The following is a 21025-nucleotide window of genomic DNA, read 5'->3' on the forward strand; positions in this document are numbered from 1 at the left end:
TGAAGGGCATTAAAACATATAAAGATTATGTGGTATTATTATTGTTATTGTCAAAGCAGTTTTTCTGACTAAATATCTTTGCCAGAATACACCACAGTTGTAACTGCTCCTCAGTAAAAAAAAAAAAAAGAAAAGAAAAAAAGAAAAAAAAAAGCAGTTTAGGCATCTGTTATTAATTAAAACAAAGAGCCAGGCATTCCTGAGCAGCAGCAGCAGCCCCCCCACACCACCCGTCCACTCTTATCTCTGTCTCCCTTTTCTCTTTAACTGTCTAAGTGTCTCTAAATTTCACTCATCTCCAAAAAAAAAAAAAAAAAAAAAAAATCCTGTTTAGGCCAAAGTTAAGTAGCATGAGCCACTTGTAGACCAGCTGAACAGACGTGAGGATGTGAAAAGATGGGAACATGCCAGGTATGTGTCTGCGTTTTTGGATGTAAGCTGTTTTATTTTCTCACAGAAGACTTTGCGATCAGTCACTGCAGCGCTCTAATAGTCTCCTAGCCTCCTGCATTCGCTTCTCACACACATCCTCACCACAGAAACATGGGGTAAAAAGGAATGGATCGAGGAGTCGGAGCATAAATAACAAAGCGAGTTGAAAGGGGCGGTGGAGAAGAACTAGGGGTGTGGTGGAGGGGCTTTGAGTAAAGAGTGGGAAAAAGAGACCAAAAAACGAACAGTCAGAGGAACATGGAAAATCCCTGGTTCCCATGCCAAGAATCCAGAACAGCGAAAACACACATACACGCACACACAGCGTATCTGAGAGCCTGCTGGGAGCTTAGAGTAGAAGAGAAGGTAGTGATAAAAATAATCAGCGTGTCGCAGCTTTGGAAGAACAGATTGAGTAGAACTGGGACTTTGCTATCTCTCCCTACAAGCAACATAAAAGTTGACTGAAAATGAAAGAAAAAAAAAGACAAAAAGAATTCACAGAAACGTCTCGGGTCCACTTTTGAACCTGCTATATTTTTAACCCTTTCATGTATGAATTATGAAAACCATAGTCGAGATTTTTTTCCTGAGTGTCTTATTCTTTATTTTTATTTTATTTTATTCTATTTTATTTATTTATTTATTTATTTATTTATTGATTGATTTTATGTGTTGTTTTCTTGCTTGCTGTTTTTGATCACCTTTTATATGTTTCTTTTATAATGTTTTAAATGTGTTTCTTTTTGTTTCTTTTATTTCAATGTCCTGTGTGAAGCACCTTGAATTGCCTTGTAGCTGAAATGTGCTATACAAATAAACTTGCCTTGCCTTATTTGCTCTATAGCCCAGGTGTCAAACATGCGGCAAAATCCGGCCCGCCAAAGGGTCCAGTTTGGCCCCTGAGATGAATTTGTGAAATGCAAAAATTACACTTAGATATTAACAATCCTTTTAGTTCAGGTTCCACATTCAGACCAATTCCATGTCAAGTGGCCAGGACCGGTCAAATACTATCATAATAGCATATAAATAATGACAACTCCAAATTGTTCTCTTTGTAAATGTACATTTTTTCATGTATTTACACTAAAACAAAGTATAATTTCGCAAAAAATGTGAATAACCTGAAAAAATATGAAAAACCTGAAATATCTTAAGAGAAGTAAGTATAATTTTAACAATATTCCACCTGTTACTAAATGTTGTGTGTATTTGTGGATCCACTGTGATCTGTAAGTTATAATGCACATGTGTAAATGATAAACTGAGGCAGAATATTGTTAAAAATACACTTATTTTTTTCAGTTTGTTCATGTTATTCACATTGTTTGAAAGGATAGTTTGCACATGTAAACCTTTTAATCATCTAATTTTACTTTTTTCGCTCTAAAACATAGAGAAAAGTTTGGAGTTGACATTATATATATATTATTATGTTATTATTTTACTGGTCTGGCCCACTTCAGATCAAATTTAACTGAATGTGGCCCCTGAACTAAAATGAGTTTGACACCCCTGCTCTATAGGCATGAAAAAAACAACGCGATTGAAATTTTTTTAGGAACTTATTTTTTATGGAGTTACAAAATGTCCACCCAGCTGGACACCAAACATTTAATTTTTGAAGAAAAAAAACCCCATGTATTTAAAACCCATCATCAGAGAATGAGATACTGTGTGAAAACTATGAAATAAAAACATTTTCATGCAGCTAATCTGATGTTTTCTCACATTTTAACATACACTACTACTAGTTATTACTATCTTCATGCAGATAATATGCAAAAAGACAGTAATGGTATGAATTGCAGTGTATGGGATGATGCATAAGTATCCACTGTGTTGGCTGAAATGCAACTAAAACAACAAAACCCATGAATATACAAGAGAACAGATGTAGAATAACTGTCCACTGTAGTGACCACTATGCATGAAAGTGTTAATTTAAGTATCCAAACCAAAATATATGTCTATAAATAAAGAAAATGAAACCATGTCAAGCCAAAGGGCCAATCCAGGCAGACTCCTTAATCATTAATAATTCAGTACGTACTTATGCTAACCAATCGTACTGCGGTTATGATAATCACCAGTTGCCTGCAGCCACAGTGCCACTCGCTGTGGATGTCAACAGTTTTCCTTTCCCTGCCTGACGCTTGCAAGTGGCGCAGCTGCTATCTATAGAGCAACTCTATTTTCAGACCATGCAGACAGGACGCAATGGAAGACCCACAAACCTTTATTTACCGTCCAGATTGGGGGAAAAAATGGCTAATCTGCGCTCAAGTCACACAGTTGTTACCACACGGTCATTTGAGAGCCGGTTCTGAGTGGAAAAAAACCCCCGAGTTTAAGAGATCATGGAAGTGCCGGAGGGCCTGGGACTGAACCAGGATATTCATGGCGAGAATGCGACCCTTGATCTAGAGGACAGAGAGCTCCAGGAGGGCTGGGTGAGAGTGAGAGTGGAGGAGAGCTGGTTCACTGTGGAAAGGGCCTTACTAGCGAGCTACAGCGACTACTTCCGTGCTCTTTTCCATTCTGGGATGATAGAAAGCCGGCAGGGTGAGCTTCACCTGAAGGGAGGAGTGCATGCCAGGGGTTTCCTCATCGCCCTTGCCGTTTGCAGGGGGGAGGTTCCTACTATGAGTGACCCGGACGAGCTTGTAGATGCCGTTGAGTGTGCGGCTTTCCTGCAAGTTCCACTTCTGAGTCAGCATCTTTGTGACATTATCGACTCAGACAACTGCCTCTTGCTTTATCACGCAGCCTCCACTTTCGGAGTACATACGCTTTTTCACAGTGCTGCTCTTTTCCTCTGTGATGCGTTTGAGGACCTACAAGAAGCAGCCGAGAGCACAATCCCAGACAGCTTGCGAAAGTATTCTCAGTCATTATCTCCTGCAACTTTTATTGCGTTAGGTACCCACAGTCCTTCAATGGAGCTGCTACAAGACTCCTTTAGGGTTGTTTGCTACCTTGATGAGAAAGAGGGAGAGTGGAAGCATCTGACAAACCTCCCAACTCTCTGTAGCACCTCCATGGCTGGTGTTGCAGTGCTTGACAACCGCTTGTACATTGTAGGTGGAGTTTATGGTTATCAAAAGGACACGGTGGACGCCAGCTTCTGTTACAACCCTGAGTCAGGAGTCTGGACTGCACTTCCTGGTCCACAGCAACCAAGATATGATTTCACCTTGCTGGGACATGAAGGCCGACTCTATGCCATTGGAGGGGAGTTCCAAAAACGGTACATTTCCACTGCAGAGAGTTTCGATATTGAAAAAGGAGAGTGGACATTTATACAACACGCACCAAGACCGGTAGCATCTGCTGCTTGTGCTGTTGCAAGACGACGGATGTTTGTTTGCTTCTGGAGGCCACCGGATACAACAGATATCTATGAATATATACCAGTGAAAGATGAGTGGAGACTAACCACCACCATGATCAGACCTCAAAGCTATGGGCACTGTATGGTGGCCCATAGGGACAATTTGTATGTGATGCGCAACGGGCCTTGTGATGACTTCCTTCGCTGCTTAATGGACTGTTACAACATTACAACAGGCCAGTGGACGGCCTTGTCCGGACACTACATAAACAGTAAAGGAGCACTGTTCACCGCAATGATAAGGGGGGATTCAGCGTTCACAGTTAAACACATGCTAACTCTTGTATACAGTATTACTGAAGGTGGGTGGAAGCCCCGCAGGCAGATGAAGGGATTTCCAAAGAGTGGTTCACTGTGGACGTGTTTACTCAGACTTCCCAAGACGGGACCAGTTATACCACAGCTGGATGAAGAAAGGAAGGAAGAAGAAATGGATTCGCCAGATACATCTGAGGGATTTGGGGAAGCTACACTGCAACTGTGAAGAGACAACCAAAAACCAGCGCAATGTTTACAGGGGAATAGAAGTCTAAAGTTGACACCGCAGATTCACAACGCGACAAGTGGAAAACAGTTCATACGGCAGATCGTTTTCGTAGCAATGACTCTCTTTACTTCCATTCCATCTGCTTTCCTGGAGTTTCAGCAGCTGGATGTAATTTGTAAAGTTCTAGTGATTTGCATGTGTCCGTGTGCTTAGGTGAAGTTTGTGTAAGGGTCTGTAGTTGAAGCTGGCTGTTTGTTGATGTTAGCTGACTCTATTTAAGCCAGGGGTCTCAAACATGCGGCCTGGGGGCCAAATGTGGCCCGCCAAAGGTTCCAATCTGGCCCCTGGGATAAATTTGCAAAGTGCTGTTGAACTAATTTTAGTTCAGGTTCCACATACAGACCAATATAATCTCAAGTAAAATAATAGCATAATAACCTACAAAAAATAATGACTCCATATTTTCTTCTCGATTTGATGTGTAAAAAATAACATTACATTATGTCTATAAATAATGACAACTTCAAATTTTTTGCCTTTGTTTTAGTGCAAAAAATAACATTAAATTATGAAAATATTTACACTTACAAACTACACTGGTCTACAAGTAAAATGCTTCCAGAATAAAAGTAGTGAAATTTCACCACATGTGAGTCACTGATAAAGGAAAATCAAGTTAAAAATGCCAGTTGGCTGAAGTTTCCAAGATACAGTCTTGGGTCAAAATGTGAAAATTTGAGAATTAACGAGAGAATGGGTTTTACTCAGAAGGAATATTTGTCTCAGAGCTACTAGATCTACCTCAAAACACTGTCTGCACATTATAATAAATTCACTTTACAGGTTCTGTCTAGTGGAAGATTTGTAATCTATTGTATAAATGTACATAAACCAATATAAATGTGTAATAACACTTTATCATATACCTTGAAAACATCAGCAAACCAGCACTTTTGTCATTTGTTTTCCAATGAATCTTATTAAAATATGTAACATTTAGCACATTTAATCTCTGAAGCAGATAATATAAAAAAAAAAAGTAGACCAGTGCTATCCTGTAACAATAAAATGTGAATAACCTGAACAAATATGAACAACCTGAAATGTCTAAAGAAAATTAAGCACAGTTTTAACCATTTTCTACCTGTTACTCAGTGTTTAGTGTCTTTGTAGATAATGCACACGTAGAAATGATAAGTTGAGGCATAATATTGTTAAAATTGCACATATTTTTCTTAGGAAATTTCAGTTTTTTCAGGTTATTCACATCTTTTTTGTTTGCATGGTTTATAAAAGTATTTTCATAATTTAATTGGGGTTTTTTGTACTAAAACAAAGACAAAAATTTGGAGTTGTCATTATTTATAGGTTATGATGTTATTATTTTACTGGTCTGGCCCACTGGAGATCAAATTGGGCTGAATGTGGCCCCTGAAAGAAAAGGAGTTTGAGACCCCCGATTTAAGCTAACAGCAGCTATCGTAGGAACACGGAACAGAGTATAAGGATTTCATGGAAAATCAACCAGAATCCTCTACATTGAAAAAGTGTACAGCCTGTTATTGCAAAGATCCGTAAGATACAGATGCAAGCACAAAACAACAACTTCAACACAAACTTCACCTAAGCATACGAGCTGGAAATGTAATCCAGAGTTTCTTTTATCTTCAGCTTTATTTCTAGCATTGATGAACTGGTGAAAACGAAAGGGTTAAGAATTCCTCTTCCTCATTTGTTAGCACTTCCTGTCTGATCCTAACCGGGCTTCAGAATTGACTAATACTGATACCGATGCCTTCGCTTTCACATTTACTGTACTTGCACTGTGCGACACATCTGCATGAACACACACATGCACATGCACACGTGCTGACACTAAACATTTGTCCTGATTAGCAACAGCTGCTACAGTAGTTTATACCATTGGGGGGGGGGGGGGGGGGCACTGCGTCTGAGCATGTGTATGTGAAGTTCAAAGACACTGATGGGTGGGATGGTCTAAACCTCTCATTCTCTACGTTTTTCCTGAAGTCACACTGGGCCAATTCAGGAGCAACCACCCCTATGGCTCACATAAAACATACCATAGCACTCTCACACACTCCTAGATACTTATTTCCTAGTTTTGATGCCCCATGAGTGATTAAATACCTGTTTCTGTGGGAGAATACATTTCAAGCAGCCTCAGGCATGTGAATTTGAGGGCTGTGGGAAAAGTGTTTGGTTTGCACAGCCACAGACTGCATTGTTTAAGTTTATTAAAAACCAGTAAAGTTCTCTGACAACATGTGATTTTAATTCAATAGTCGATGGTGCATAGTGATGGTAATGTCCCTTACTGTAACCAAAGACCACAATATACTCACTTACATGTAAACCTGGAGATTGTCTTTGGATTTGTCTTGCAATTTGTTTGAAGATTTCACAGTGGAATATGGTGATTTCCACTGAATTTTCTCATGCACATTGTTTAGTTTAGTAGTCCTCCTGAGGTCTATCTTGCTATTACTGTTCCCACTACTGTGACTGAAGGTCAACATGTTAATTCTATAGTCAGTCATCATTGGTAACCACTTACTGTTCTGGGAGGCGGCAGGTCTGGAAGGCTCTTCTGTGGGACGGGGATGAATTTTCCTGCTTTTCCATTTGTGAGGGCATCTGATCTGTCATCTATGCGGTTAGAGGATAGAGAAGGAGGTCATTAGGTGAAACAAACTGTGTAGTAACAATGTATTCCATAGCAACTCGGTTATGCTTAATACACATTTTTGTACAAAGGATTGAGAAAATTGACAAGAACTTTAATTAAAAGTTAAAAAATAAAATAAAACAAGCAATATTTTCAACAATTAATCCTAAAACCAATAGTTACTGCAAACTTCTTTCGCGTGCGACTCTTTAACCTTTTCATGTATAACATCCACACATAGTTTAAGCTCACTTTTCAAAGGGTTATTTAAGCGATATTCTCCAAACTACATGAGGACAATTTCTATAGACCCTATGCAATACAATGAAAAAAGTGTCATCTTAGTTTTAGAATTTTGACTGCGCTGTGATCTCATAAAGTTAAGCTCCTAAGACCCAGCTAAGGGTTTTCTGTCCATGTTTGTGGACAAGAGTTTCACAGCTTTATAAAAAAAACAAAACAAAACAAAACAAACTGTCTACTGCAAAGGACATTACATAAAAAATTTTAAAAATGCATCTAAAAAATGTTGCATCATGATGTTTCCAAAATGGGCAATGATTTAAAAAAAAAAAAAAAAGCCAAAACTTGTACTTTCCTGGGTCTCAGGAGGCTAAATATCTTCTAAATAAAACCATATTTTTTAAAAGAAAATTCAAAATGCATTTCAACTGTAGCCTAACTTTGAGTAGTAAAATCAATCTAAAAAAAAAAAAAAATCTAGATACCTTTTTTCATAATTCATGCATGAAAGGGTTAAAACTCCCTCCTCTCAACTCAAACTACATTTAACAATTGTATTTATTTATTTATTGCTTCCCTTCCTTGTTAATATCAAGACTTTCTGACTCTCCAACCCTCATGCTGGGACAGTGTATAGTATTTTTCAGCCCATTCTACTGCCTAGATTGTTGTGTGTTTATGCAGTTGTTTGACACTTCCTCTACCCTTGGACCTTTCACCTGATGGTTACATAATCCACACGGGTGCACAGGCAGGGTAATTTTCAATAACTTTTTCTTTATTAATCTTCCTTAGTAGTTAAAGGAGTGATATTTTGCTTTTTTTTTTTGTTTTCCATCCTTTGTTTATTTGGAAAAGCAATTTATACAAAACTTCCCTTATGGGTACAATTCAATTTCCACATGTCAAATGGAAAGAAGATGCTAATCCAAGATTTTTAGTCAAATATAGAACAAATAAAATACAGAAAGAAAGGAAAGTGGGCTGACAGAGAGGGCTTACTCCACTACTTCATCAACAAGATAAAACACATTAAGGCAGGGGTGTCAAACTCATTTTGGTTCAGGGGCCATATTTAGCCCAATTTGATCTCAAGCAGGCCAGACCAGTAAAATAATGATTTAATAACCTACAAATAATGACAAATCCAAGTTTTTCTTTTAGTTTTAGTTAAAATAAATAAATGAATAAATAAATTATGAAAATATTTACATTTTACAAAAAAGATGTGAATAACCTGAAAAAACAGAAATTTCACTTGAAAATTTAGTGCAATTTTAACAATATCATGCCTCGACTTATTATTTATACATGCACATTGAACACAATGTTACATAAACATTTGGTAACAGGCAGAATATTGTTAAAATTTTGGAGTTTGGAACTAAATTTTGAACAATTTCTACAATATTCCATCTCTTATTATTAACACAACTACAGATGACAGTGGATCCATAAATGCACAAAACATTTAGTAACAGGCAGAATATTGTTAAAATTGCACATTTCGGGTTGTTCATCTTTGTTTTTATTTATGTATTTATTTGTATTTTATTGTGAAAGAATAGTTTGAAAATATTTACATTCACGAGTGTAATGTTATTTTTTTCACTTCAATTTTTTCCACATAATTTTTCACAATGAAAATTTGTAGTTGTCATTATTTATGGGTTATTCTATTGTTATTTTTACTTAAGATCACATTGGTCTGTATGTGGAACCTGAACCAAAATGATTTTGACAACATTGACTGTTCAGGTTAATTTTTGCACTTTCATCCCGCGGGCCGGAATGGAACCTTTGGCGGGCCAGATTTGGCCCCCGGGCCGCATGTTTGACACCTGGGCATTCAGGTGTGTATGTTTACAATAACCTAAACAGAAATATATATCATATAAATGTTTTCACATCGCCGATGTATTCAATTCACATCCATTACATATTTAACATAATTTGTCCATTTTGACCAAATAGTGAAAAAAGATTCCTTTTGACCCTTAAAACAAAATGCCAGTTCCTCCAGAATGTAAATGTCCTGCACGATGTGGATCCATTCTTCCATTGTGGGTGCTTCAGGCTTCAACCATTTTGTAGTGATAGCCTTTTTAATTGCTGCCAAAAGCATTAACAACAGTTTTTTTTATCTTTCAGAGTCCAGTTCTCACATGAAATATGGCCTAAGTACAGGGCTTCACATTTACAAGGATTTTTTCTAGTAAAAATGTTACTTAAATATTCACACAGTATTTTGTTTTTTGTTTTTTTTAAATGGAATTATGCATTTTAAATCATTTCCCTGTGGTCTACATAAACTGTAAATGCTATGCTTGGGTCTGAATTCTTCATTAATTCAACTCCACAGGTCCATCTTCAACAATATTTCTCAGTAATGACACCAGAAAGGTGGTTTTGAACGCTGGCCCTTTAAATGCAAATGAGCCACTTCATGCCCCGCCCCCTCCAGGCTGTTGGCTGTGCTGCTCTGTCCTGCTCAACCAACAACTGAACATTTATGTAATTGGCTCAAAGTTTGGACGTATTTTCAGTATGGACTACAACCGCTGCTGCTGACAAACAATTATGTCGTACTCGGAGAAATGTTCGTCGGAAATCTTGACCTTATATGTGCAAATGTCGTGACTAGACATAAGAAATTGAGCAGAAATTAAAACAGGTTGTAGAAATCCACTTGATTTTTGAATGAATGAATATAAAGATAGCTTTGCAGCACCTGGAGGGTTCAAATTCAAACTTTATGAACTATTAGGATCCAAATACACAAATAAATGAACCAAAGACTAATAAAAGTGGGTTTAGCAAAATATGACCCCTTTAAATGAGACATAAATACATGTCTTATGCACAAATTTGTTATGTATTACATTGCTACATGTTAAGTTTTGCACCGGTGATAATTTAAGATCTCTTTTGCATTATCGTAAGTGCAACAAGTTGAATTACAGCAGGGAGTATTTGTCAGTATTCTCTGTAATTTCATGTGAATTAACTAAGAAATCTGTATGACATGTGTGACCTTTTGGATTTCAGCTGAAGGAGGACGTTCAAGGGTACCACATAACCGACGATTAAGAAACCCCAGCTCTCACAGCTCAGCCTTGACTTTCCATTTGTCTCTGTGAAACAAAACCTGCGGCTTTGCTTGAGTCGCAGCTGAAAATATGAGTGTTAGGTCTAGCGCTCACTCCAACCACATTCTTCATCACTGTCCAAACAAAACAGGTCGGTCTCAGATGCTGTAGAGCTTCGAAGAAACAGACAGGAAATGGTGGTGAGAGGAGGGGAGCTGGGCCTGCTGCTTGAGGTCTTTTTTTTTTCTCTCTCTCTCTTGGCTGCTATTCGCATGAAATATGTCACATTTAACTCAAAGGGCAGCAAGGCAAGGATGCAATTTGTTTTTGACCAGCTTGAACAACTGATGAATACCAGTTTGTTGGAAAATATATGTAGTTTTTAGTGTTTTTTAACATGTTGCATATCTTTTTTTTTTTTTAAAGCATCGTTTTTAAAACAATGTATATATAGATAGAGAGCCAGACAGAGAAAGAGGGATGGATGGATGGATGGATGGATGAATGGATGGATGAATGGATAGATAGATAGATAGATAGATAGATAGATAGATAGATAGATAGATAGATAGATAGATAGATAGATAGATAGATAGATAGATAGATAGATAGATAGATAGATAGATAGATAGATAGATAGATAGATAGATAGATAGATAGATAGATCATGGAAATTTCATGCACCTTAAACCATAAAAACATAATGACATTAATATTACCACCACTAAAGTAATGCACTATGTATTTTCATTCTTCTAACAGTAACACAAAGATAATAAGTAATTTAACCCTTTCATGCATGAATTATGAGAACATCAATCAAGATTTTTTTCTTTATTCCTCTTTGGGCATTAAAAAAACAATGCAATTAATTTAATTTTTTTTTATGAAGATATTTTTCATGGAGTTGCAAAAATGTCCACCAAGCTGGACAACGTGTTTAATTTTTGAAGCAAAGAAACATGTTTTTACTGATATACTGTGTGAAAACAATGAAATAAAAACATTAAATGCTACTAATTTGATGTTTTCTCACATTTTAACATATACTACAAACAAAAAGTTATGGATATTTGTAATTTTTGGGCTAGTTTTTTTTTCTGTTGGGATTCTTGCACAATGCTTTTTACTTTATTTGTGTGTGAATTGAATTGAAACACCTTTTTTTTAATGACCAGGCATAGTTTTATTTACAAATAATAATAATAATAATAATAATAATAATAATAATAATAATAATAATAATAATAATAATGGATTGGATTTTATATAGCGCTTTTCTAGACACCCAAAGCGCTTTACATTATTGATCCATTATTCAGTCGCTCTCACATTCTCCCTCTGGTGGTGGTAAACTACATTTTTAGCCACAGTTGCCCTGGGGCAGACTGACAGAAGCATGGCTGCCAATTCGTGCCTACGGCCCCTCCGACCACCACCAAACATTCATCTGCATTCATACACCAGTGTGAGTGGCACTGGAGGCAAGGAGGGTGAAGTGTCTTGCCCAAGGACACAACAGCACACGGACAGAGTGGGATTCGAACTGCCAACCCTTCGGTTATTGGATGACCCGCTCTACCACCTGAGCCATGGCCACAAAAAGGCTAAAAAAATGCCAAAAAAAAAGAAATATCCTTAACTTTTTGTTTGTAGTGTACTCTAATACTGGTCATTACTCACTTCATGGACATAATATGCCAAAAAAAAAAAAAACTTTTGTTGTTAATTACAGTCTAATAACAATACCAAGGAATTGATGTACACTCGAACATGTTAGATCAGGTTTATCAAGAACAGCAAAGTTACAGTAATGTTTTCAATGTCAGTGTATGGGATGATGCAAAAGCGTCCAATGTGTTGGCTGATATGAAACTAAAACAACAAAACTATGAATATACAAGAGAACAGCTGGAGAATAGCGGTCCACTCTAGTGACCACTATGCATGAAAGGGTTAATTTAATAATCATGTGCTCTTATTATTATTATTATTATTATTATTATTATTATTATTATTATTATTATTATTATTATTATTATTATTATTATTATGTCATAGTTGTGTTTATTCAGATATATCAGTCTGGACCATAGCAGTGCACTGACCAAATGACTGTCACTGTCCCATAGCGTGTCTAAACATCTACTGTGGTTTTATTGAGCCTTAGTCCCTTATTTCAAAAGAAGGAATTGAATTCTAATCCTTTTAGTGATTATATTTCAGCTACCTCTAAGAGACAAATACCTACTGAGTATCAGTATCACACTTCAGAAAGGAGCTTTTGAAACTCACACCTTTGTTGTCTTTGTCTTTCCCCGTAACAATGACTTTATTCATGTAGATGTACTCTTCATCTGCACCTGCATGGAGACAGTAAAAGATGGTCAGAACAGTTACTTTGTGCACGGATCACAGGAGCATGTTTTTTACATGCATCAACACTCTAACATGTAATAATAATACATCTGAGGAAACAGGAGGGTCCGAGGCCATACACATATATATATATTTTTTTATTATTATTAAAGTGGATGCCTGTTGACTTTAATCAGGCTGAATAGATTAGGTCAGATGAGACTTTATTGATCACACAATGGGAAAATTCACTGGTCAAGGCAGCAACAGAATTAAGTGCAAGAAAAGTGTGCATGCATGCATCAAGATAGTGCAAAAGACACACAATATTAAAATAATAATAGTAGTAGTAAGCCAAGGCAAGGCAAGTTTATTTGTATAGCAAAAGTGCTTCACACATGCATAAAAAAATCACAGAGGAATAAAAGACATTAAAAATCACAAAAAGGGTAAAAGAAATTAAAATAATCAGACATAAAATGTGATTTTAAAATGCATTCACAAACTGAAATAAATACAGGGATGTCCGATAATATCGGCCTACCGATATTATTGGCCATATATTGGCATAAAAATGTAATATCGGTGAATATCGTTATCAGTTTTTTTGCCTATCATTAAAACCGATAAAATAATGCCTTGATTTCACCGGCATGTACCGACGCGTAAATGAAGCATTGTTTGTAGCTGAAAGAAATGTGCAGTTTCAAAATTGCACAGTAGAGTTGCCACACTGTAATAGACTCATGGAGGGAGGGAGAGAAAATAAATACATATGGCATTTTTTCCACAACTTAAGTTGAAGTATGTATTCTTTGCACAGACAGTGTTTACATTTTGAAAGCCTTGTTGCATTTGAGAATGCATCTAATGGGGCATCACAATAAAATTAGGCATGATGTGTTAATTCCATGACAGGAGATATGTGATGTTACCTAAAATTAGTTTAATATCCCACATATATCGGCAGCGGTATCGGTAGATATCGGAATCGGAAATTAAGCGTTGGACAATATCGGCATATCGTTTTTTGGCAAAAAAGCCAATATCGGACATCCCTAATTAAAACCATAGATTAAAATTAACATTAAAATTAAAATAGAGTAAAGCAAGATATTAAAATTTAAAAAGTGCATTTAAAAGACAAGATTGAAAAGAGTTTACTCATAAGCACATGAAAAGAGGAAGGCTTTTAACCAGGATTTAAAGATGTTTACATTTGGGGCTGATTTCAGGTCAGTTGGTAGCTTGTTCCAGTTGTGTGCAGCATAAGAGCTAAAAGCTGCTTCACCATGTTTAGTTTAAGCTCTGGACTGGACTATGTGACCTGAGTCAGCTGACCTCAAAGCCCTACTGGGTTTATATTCTGTTAACATGTCATTCATGTATTCTGGACCTAAACCATTCAGTGACTTGTAGACCAGAAGCAGAACTTTAAAATCTATTCTGTAGCTAACTGGAAGCCAGTGTAAAGACTTTAGAACTGGAATAATATGTTCTGATCTCTGGTAGTAAGTAATAAAACTCTATACGCTATATTTACATAAGAATAGAATTATTAGAAGAATACATGTGACTAGTGAATGTAAAGACATAAACACAGCAGAGCTAATTAAGTAAACCACATATTTAAAGGCTTAGTTCAGGGGTGTCAAACTCATTTTAGTTCAGGGGCCATATCCTCCCAATAGGATCTGAAGTGGGCTGGACCAGTAAATTAATAACATAATAATATATAAATAATGCCAACTCCAAACACTTCAATGTGTTTTATAGTGAATAAAGTAAAATTACATTATGGAAACAATTACATCTATCAAGTGTCCTTTTAAAGATGTGAATAACATGAACAACCATGAAAAAACTGAAATTTATTAAGAAAAATAAGTGCAATTTTAAATGTATTCTACCTCTGCTTATCATTTGTAAATTTGCATTACAACTTACAGATCACAATGGATCTGCAAAAAACACAAAATATTTTAGGAACTGGCAGGATATTAGTAAAATTGCACTTACTTCTCGTTGGACATTTCAAATTTTTTACATTTTTTTGTGAGAGGCTAGTTTGTAAATTTACACAATTTCATGTAATTTAACTTTTTACCTCCGCCAAGGAGGTTATGTTTTTGCCAGGGTTTGTTTGTTTGTTTGTCTGTTTGTTTGTTTGTTTGTTTGTTTGTTTGTTTGTTTGTCTGTCCGTTAGTGTGCAACATAACTCAAAAAGTTATGGACAGATTTGGATGAAATTTTCAGGGTTTGTTGGAAATGGGATAAGGAAGAAATGATTAAATTTTGGTGGTGATCGGGGGTGGGGGGGCCCACGGGGGGGGCCACTGATCAGCCTTGGCGGAGGTCTGCGCTCTCTGAGTGCTTCTAGTTTTACACTAAAACAGGAAAAATTTGGAATTGTCATTATTTGTCAGTTTTTATGGTAGTATTTTACTGATCGGACCCACTTGAGACTAAAGAAGGGCTTTACCTAATCCTACCTAAAGTGGTAGGATTTATTACCTCCGCCAAGGAGATTATGTTTTTGCCAGGGTTTGTTTGTTTGTTTGTTTGTTTGTTTGTTTGTTTGTTTGTCTGTCCGTTAGTGTGCAACATAACTCAAAAAGTTATGGACAGATTTTGATGAAATTTTCAGGGTTTGTTGGAAATGGGATAAGGAGGAAATTTTGGTGGTGATCGGGGGGGGGGGGGGGCCCACGGGGGGGGGTGCAGACCAGAAAATTTCATCAAAATCTGTCCATAACTTTTTGAGTTATGTTGCACACTAACAGACAGACAAACAAACAAACAGACAGACAAACAAACCCTGGCAAAAACATAATCTCCTTGGCGTGGGGGGGGGGCACTGATCAGCCTTGGCGGAGGTCTGCGCTCTCCGAGTGCTTCTAGTTAATAAAAGTTAATATCTTCAGTGTAATTCTTGCATTTCACAAATTCATCCCCCAGGCCGGATTAGACCCTTTGGCGGGCTGGTTTTGGCCCCCAGCCCACATGTTTGACACCTGTGGCTTAGTTGAAAACTGTTAGAAGATTAAGTATTTTGCGGCGGCCACATTGTCTCATTTCTGGGTTTTATAGATACATTTCTCAGTAACTGCAGTTTGCACTTATCAGTACCTTGAGGAAGTGGTAATTTTGCAATCCATCCATCTTCCTGTGTTTATTCAGATCTAGTTCATAGGAAGGTGGGAGACGTTGGCTGGATGCATGGATGGATGGATGGTTGAATTTACATTAATTGTTGTGATTGCAATGTCACAACTTTCTGGAGGAACTGATTAGATGGTGTAATGCTTCAGCAGGGGAGGTTTGTTTACTCCACTTGGAGCTGTTGAAGGATCTGACACTTCCTTCGCTTCATTTAGCGGTCTTACACCAGTGTAAAGCTGATGCAAGTATAAACATAGTGACTTAACTGTACAATTGCACAAATACCGTGCATATTTTGCTTCGGGCTCAGTTCAGTGGGGAAATCTTACTCCACCTAAGTGCCGAACAAACTTTCAACATGTTTGGCAAAAGTCCTGGATTAAAGGGGAACTTCACCCAAACAAAGTGGCCCATTGTGCAGACAGATGGACCCATTGACACCCACTCTTACCATGGCCAGCATTCATGGGACATTAGTCAGAAAACTCCTGGTTTGTACAGTCAGAGCAGTGTGTCGCTTCTATCTTTGAAGTTTTTGAAGATCATACGACTAAATATACAATGCAGTTCCTCAGACTGCTAAGATCAGCCTGCATGTCCAAATAGTTTACAGTCAAGTCAAACTATAATTAAATGAAGTCGTGTTTTAACATAACACTTTGTTAAGAGTAGTGAAGTGGAAAATCATCACTTTATCCAATATGTTTTCTAAGCATTAAACATCAACCATTTTTTTCCCCCCATGAAATCAAGTACATGATCTAATGGATTAAAGCCATTATAACTGAAAAACGATGTGCTTCATTGTCAGTGTTGGGAGTAACACATTACAAAAGTAATGCGTTACAGTAATGGATTACTTTTTGCTGTAACGCAGTAGTGTAAGGCATTACTAATCAATTTTCAGTAATATTTTATTTGGTACATGTTGAATTTGTTACAACACACTTTTCGCTCATTACTTAATTGCTCTAATGAAAAAAAAAAAAAACAACAAAAAAACAGCAAGACCACAAGACCTTAAGGCAGGGGTGTCAAACTCATTTTGGTTCAGGGGCCATATTTAGCCCAATTTGATCTCAAGCGGGCCAGACCAGTAAAATAATGACTTAATAACCTCTAAATAATGAAAACTCCAAGTTTGTGGTTTTTTTTTTTTTTGTTTTAGTACAAAAAAAACAATTATATTAAATGAAGAAAAAATTAGATGTGAACAACCTGAAAAAACAGATTTCATTTGAAAAATTAGCGCATTTTAACAATATTATGCCTCAACTTATTATTTATACATGTGCATTACACACAATGTTACATAAACATTTAGTAACAGGGATAATATTGTTAAAATTTTGGAGTCTGGAACTAAAATTTGAACAATTTCTACAATATTACATCTCTTATTAACACAACTACAGATCACAGTGGATCCATGAATGCACAAAACATTTAGTAACAGGCAGAATATTGTTAAAATTGCACATTTGAGGTTGTTCATCTTTGTTTTTATTTATGTATTTATTTGCATTTTATTGTGAAAGAATAGTTTTGTAAATGTAAATATTTTCACACTGTAATGTTATTTTTTTCACTTCAATTTTTTCCATATAATTTTCACAAAGAAAATTTGTAGTTGTCATTATTTATGGGTTACTGTGTTGTTATTTTTACTGGAGATCACATTGGTCTGTACATGGAACCTGAACCAAAATGATTTTGACAAGGTTAATTTTTTGCTCTTTCATCCTGTGGGCCAGAATGGAACCTTTGGCGAGCCAGATTTGGCCCCCAGGCCGCATGTTTGACACCTGTGCCTTAAGGAATAAAAAATGCTGCAGGAAATTTCTATTTCCTGTTGGTGTTCAGCCAATGGGTGAAGACGGCAGAAGACAGTCCACTGTCCACATGGACGTATGCTCATTACTAACCATAACCCTGCTTTACAGAAGCTAGTTAGCATTAGCATGATCCCTGTGATCAGCAATGACAAGGTAAGCTAACATTTCTATGACTAGTTAGAATTCTTTATCAATTACAGATTTATCTGCTAGCATCCTTGATGCCGTGCCTCCTGTTTGAACGTTTAAAATGTTGAAAAAAATGCAAGCATTCCTGCTGGGATTCGAACATCACAGACTAGTGGTTCCCAACCTTTTTTGGCTTGTGACCCCATTTTAACATCATAAATTTCTGGCGACCCCAGACATTCAAAACGGAGATTTTTTTTTTTTTTTTACTAAAATTTATTTATTTTTGATCATGTAATAGTTTGCTATGCTATGTTGCAAATAAACATTGATTTTAAATGACATTTAGTCTATATAATGTATATTATTATGGACAGAGGCAGAAAAGCCAGGTGTAGATTACTGCACAAAGTGAGAATTTTATTTTCCTTGGTCAGGATATGTACAGTCAGTCCAGCTTGGATTTACGAGGCTGACAATTAATACTGAACAAACAAGAACTCAAACTATGAATTATGAAAGAGCTGCAGCATCTGAAACCGACCACAATGAACATTCGACAGATAAACAGTACCACAGTGCTTCAGTTTCAGCTTTAGAGTTTGTCTTGTCTTTTATGGATTGGGATTGTCTCTGTCAACTCACCATATATTTTTTATTAGTCAGTTTTTATTTTTATTTTTATCAATTACTAAAAATTTCAGGCGACCCCACTTGAATTCCCAGTGACTCCACATGGGGTCCCGAACCCAAGGTTGAAAAACACTGTCATAGACCGTAGCGTTACTTACTGAGCTATCCATCCACATGTACTTTGGGGAGCAAATTTATGCGTCCCAAGGCTCTCCTATCTCTTGTATTGGGGGGGTTCTACTGCGCATGCACCATTTATGACGAGAGTCTGTATGTAACTCAAAAGTAATGCAGGAGTCATGTAACAGATTACATTTCTGAGACATTAGTATTATAAGGTAAGGAATAACTTTTAAATAACAGTAACAGGTAATCTGTAATGCATTACAGTTTGGAAGTAACTTGCACAACACTGTTCATTGTATGATTAGACATGAACCTTCTACCGTTACAGACTCCACTTGACTCCTCAGTTCACTCAAAAGTAAATATTTTCGGGTCAATGCGGACAATCACATCATTTGGACAAGAAGTGGAGATGATGAAACTCCATGTCATACACTGATGCTGATGTCATCTTCACAAGGACACAGACTGTGTTTGGTCTATTGTCAGTCTTAACACAGTGGAGTAATTACAAGCTAGTGAACACACTACCATAACATTGCCACATAAACAGTTTGAATGAAGGTCTTTTCTCAAGCAATAAAGCTTGTGGTTTTTGCATTGCAGGCTAGTTACTGTAACCTGTTTGGGGAATTTGTTCCAGAGCTGCAGCGCATTTGTGAAGCAGTTTTGAGGAAAGGTTGTTTCACTGAATTAAATATTTTCGCTGACTAAGATCACACCCTGAGAGGAAATCAAACAAAATTCTAACCTTGGGCGATACTCTGGAGAATGTTTCCCCTTTGAAATAGATATCAGGAGGTGAAACCAAACAGCAGCAGAATAAAACGATGTTTTGCCTGTACAGTGGAAACAGATTTTTTGGGGAACAGGGTTGAAATGCTATTTATAAACTGGTGCTCAAAGGAAGTGAGCGTCCCCAGAGGATAAATGCAGCTTCGGAAAAATGATACAGCTCGGAGCCAAGAGAGGAAGTATGGAGAGTCCAAGACCTGAACATGGAAAAGCATGACTGCTGGTGTGTGTCATTGTGTGAGAGACAGAGAGGAAATACAAAACCCAAAGTGGCTTCATAACACATAAAGACCCAAACAGCAACTGGTGACCAAAACCATCTACTGATCTAAAATGTTTAATAACTTCTGATCCACTAATTCTATCACTACATGTGAATAATTGGTGTAAAATGCTGTTTCTCATCTTTTCATGGTCATCAGATATGACCCATTTGAACGTTTAGAGCGGGGGTGTCAAACTCATTTTACTTCAGGGGCCACATTCAGCCCAATTCAATCTCAAGCAGGCCAAACCATTAAAATTATAGCATAAAAATCTAGAAATAATGACAACTCCAAGTTTTTCTCTTCATTTTAGTGCAATACAAAACATTAAATTAGAAGCACTCTGAGAGCGCAGACCTCCGCCAAGGCTGATCAGTGGCGCCCCCCCGTGGGCCCCCCCACCCCAAATCACCACCAAAATGTAATCATTTCTTCCTTATCCCATTTCCAACAAACCCTGAAAATTTCATCCAAATCTGTCTATAACTTTTTGAGTTATGTTACACACTAACGGACAGACAAACAAACCCTGGCAAAAACATAACCTCCTTGGCGGAGGTAATTATGAAAATGTTTACATTTACAAACTATGTTTTTGCAAAAAAGATGTAAATAACCGGAAAAAAATGGAATTTCTTAAGAATAATAAGCTAAATTTTAACAATATTATGCCTAAACTTACACTGGTCTACAATTTTTTAGAAATGATTTGCTTCAGAGATTAAATGTGCTAAATGTTATGTATTTTAATAAGATTAATTGGAAAATAAATGACAAAAGTGCCGGTTTGCTGATGTTTTCAAGGTATATGGTTGTTATTACACATATATATATTGGTTTATGTACAGGTATATAATAGTTTTATAAATCTTCCACTAAATAGAACCTGTAAAGTGAATGTATTCTAATGTGCAGACAGTGTTTTGAAGCAGATCTTGTAGCTCTGAGACAAATATTCCTTTTCAGTCAAACCCATTCTCTCGTTAATTCTTGAATTTCACATTTTGACCCAAGGCTGTATCTTGGAAAGTTCAGCCAACCAGCATTTTTTACTTGATTTTTCTTTATCAGTGACTCTCGTGGTAAAATTTCATTACTTTTATTCTGGAAGCATTTTCCTTGTAGACCAGTGTTATCACTTGTACATATGCATTTACACACGTTACACAAACATAATATTGTTGAAATTTTGAAGTTTGGAATGTGTAACTAAAATAAGAATGTCTACAATATTATCTATCAACATATCAACACAACTTACAAATCAGATCTACAAATCCACAAAACATTTAGTAACAGACAGAATATTGTTCAAATTGTACTTAATTTTCAGGTTGTTCACATTTTATTGTCAGGGTTATTAGACTATTATTTGACTTTAGAT

General features: G+C 36.6%; 2 protein-coding genes across 2 annotated transcripts in view; one reads left to right on the forward strand and one right to left on the reverse strand.

The window, feature by feature from the left end:
* The window catches only part of afap1l2 (actin filament associated protein 1-like 2), a 147022-nt gene that overhangs the window by 67564 nt on the left and 58433 nt on the right, over positions 1-21025 (reverse strand). The window contains 2 exon segments of the mRNA XM_030163228.1: positions 6895-6986; positions 12635-12700. Of these exon segments, the coding sequence (XP_030019088.1) occupies positions 6895-6986; positions 12635-12700 (158 nt within the window).
* Positions 2796-4556, forward strand: LOC115439379 (kelch repeat and BTB domain-containing protein 13). The gene has a single exon (XM_030163220.1). It carries the CDS (start codon positions 2796-2798, stop codon positions 4311-4313), a length of 1518 nt encoding a protein of 505 aa, XP_030019080.1. The 3' UTR covers positions 4314-4556.

Source organism: Sphaeramia orbicularis, chromosome 19 (assembly GCF_902148855.1).
Source record: "Sphaeramia orbicularis chromosome 19, fSphaOr1.1, whole genome shotgun sequence".
Lineage (NCBI taxonomy): Eukaryota > Metazoa > Chordata > Actinopteri > Kurtiformes > Apogonidae > Sphaeramia > Sphaeramia orbicularis.

Coding starts and splice junctions, on each gene's coding strand:
- LOC115439379 (XM_030163220.1), top strand. CDS start 2,796: ATGGAAGTGCCGGAGGGCCTGGGACTGAACCAGGATATTCATGGCGAG.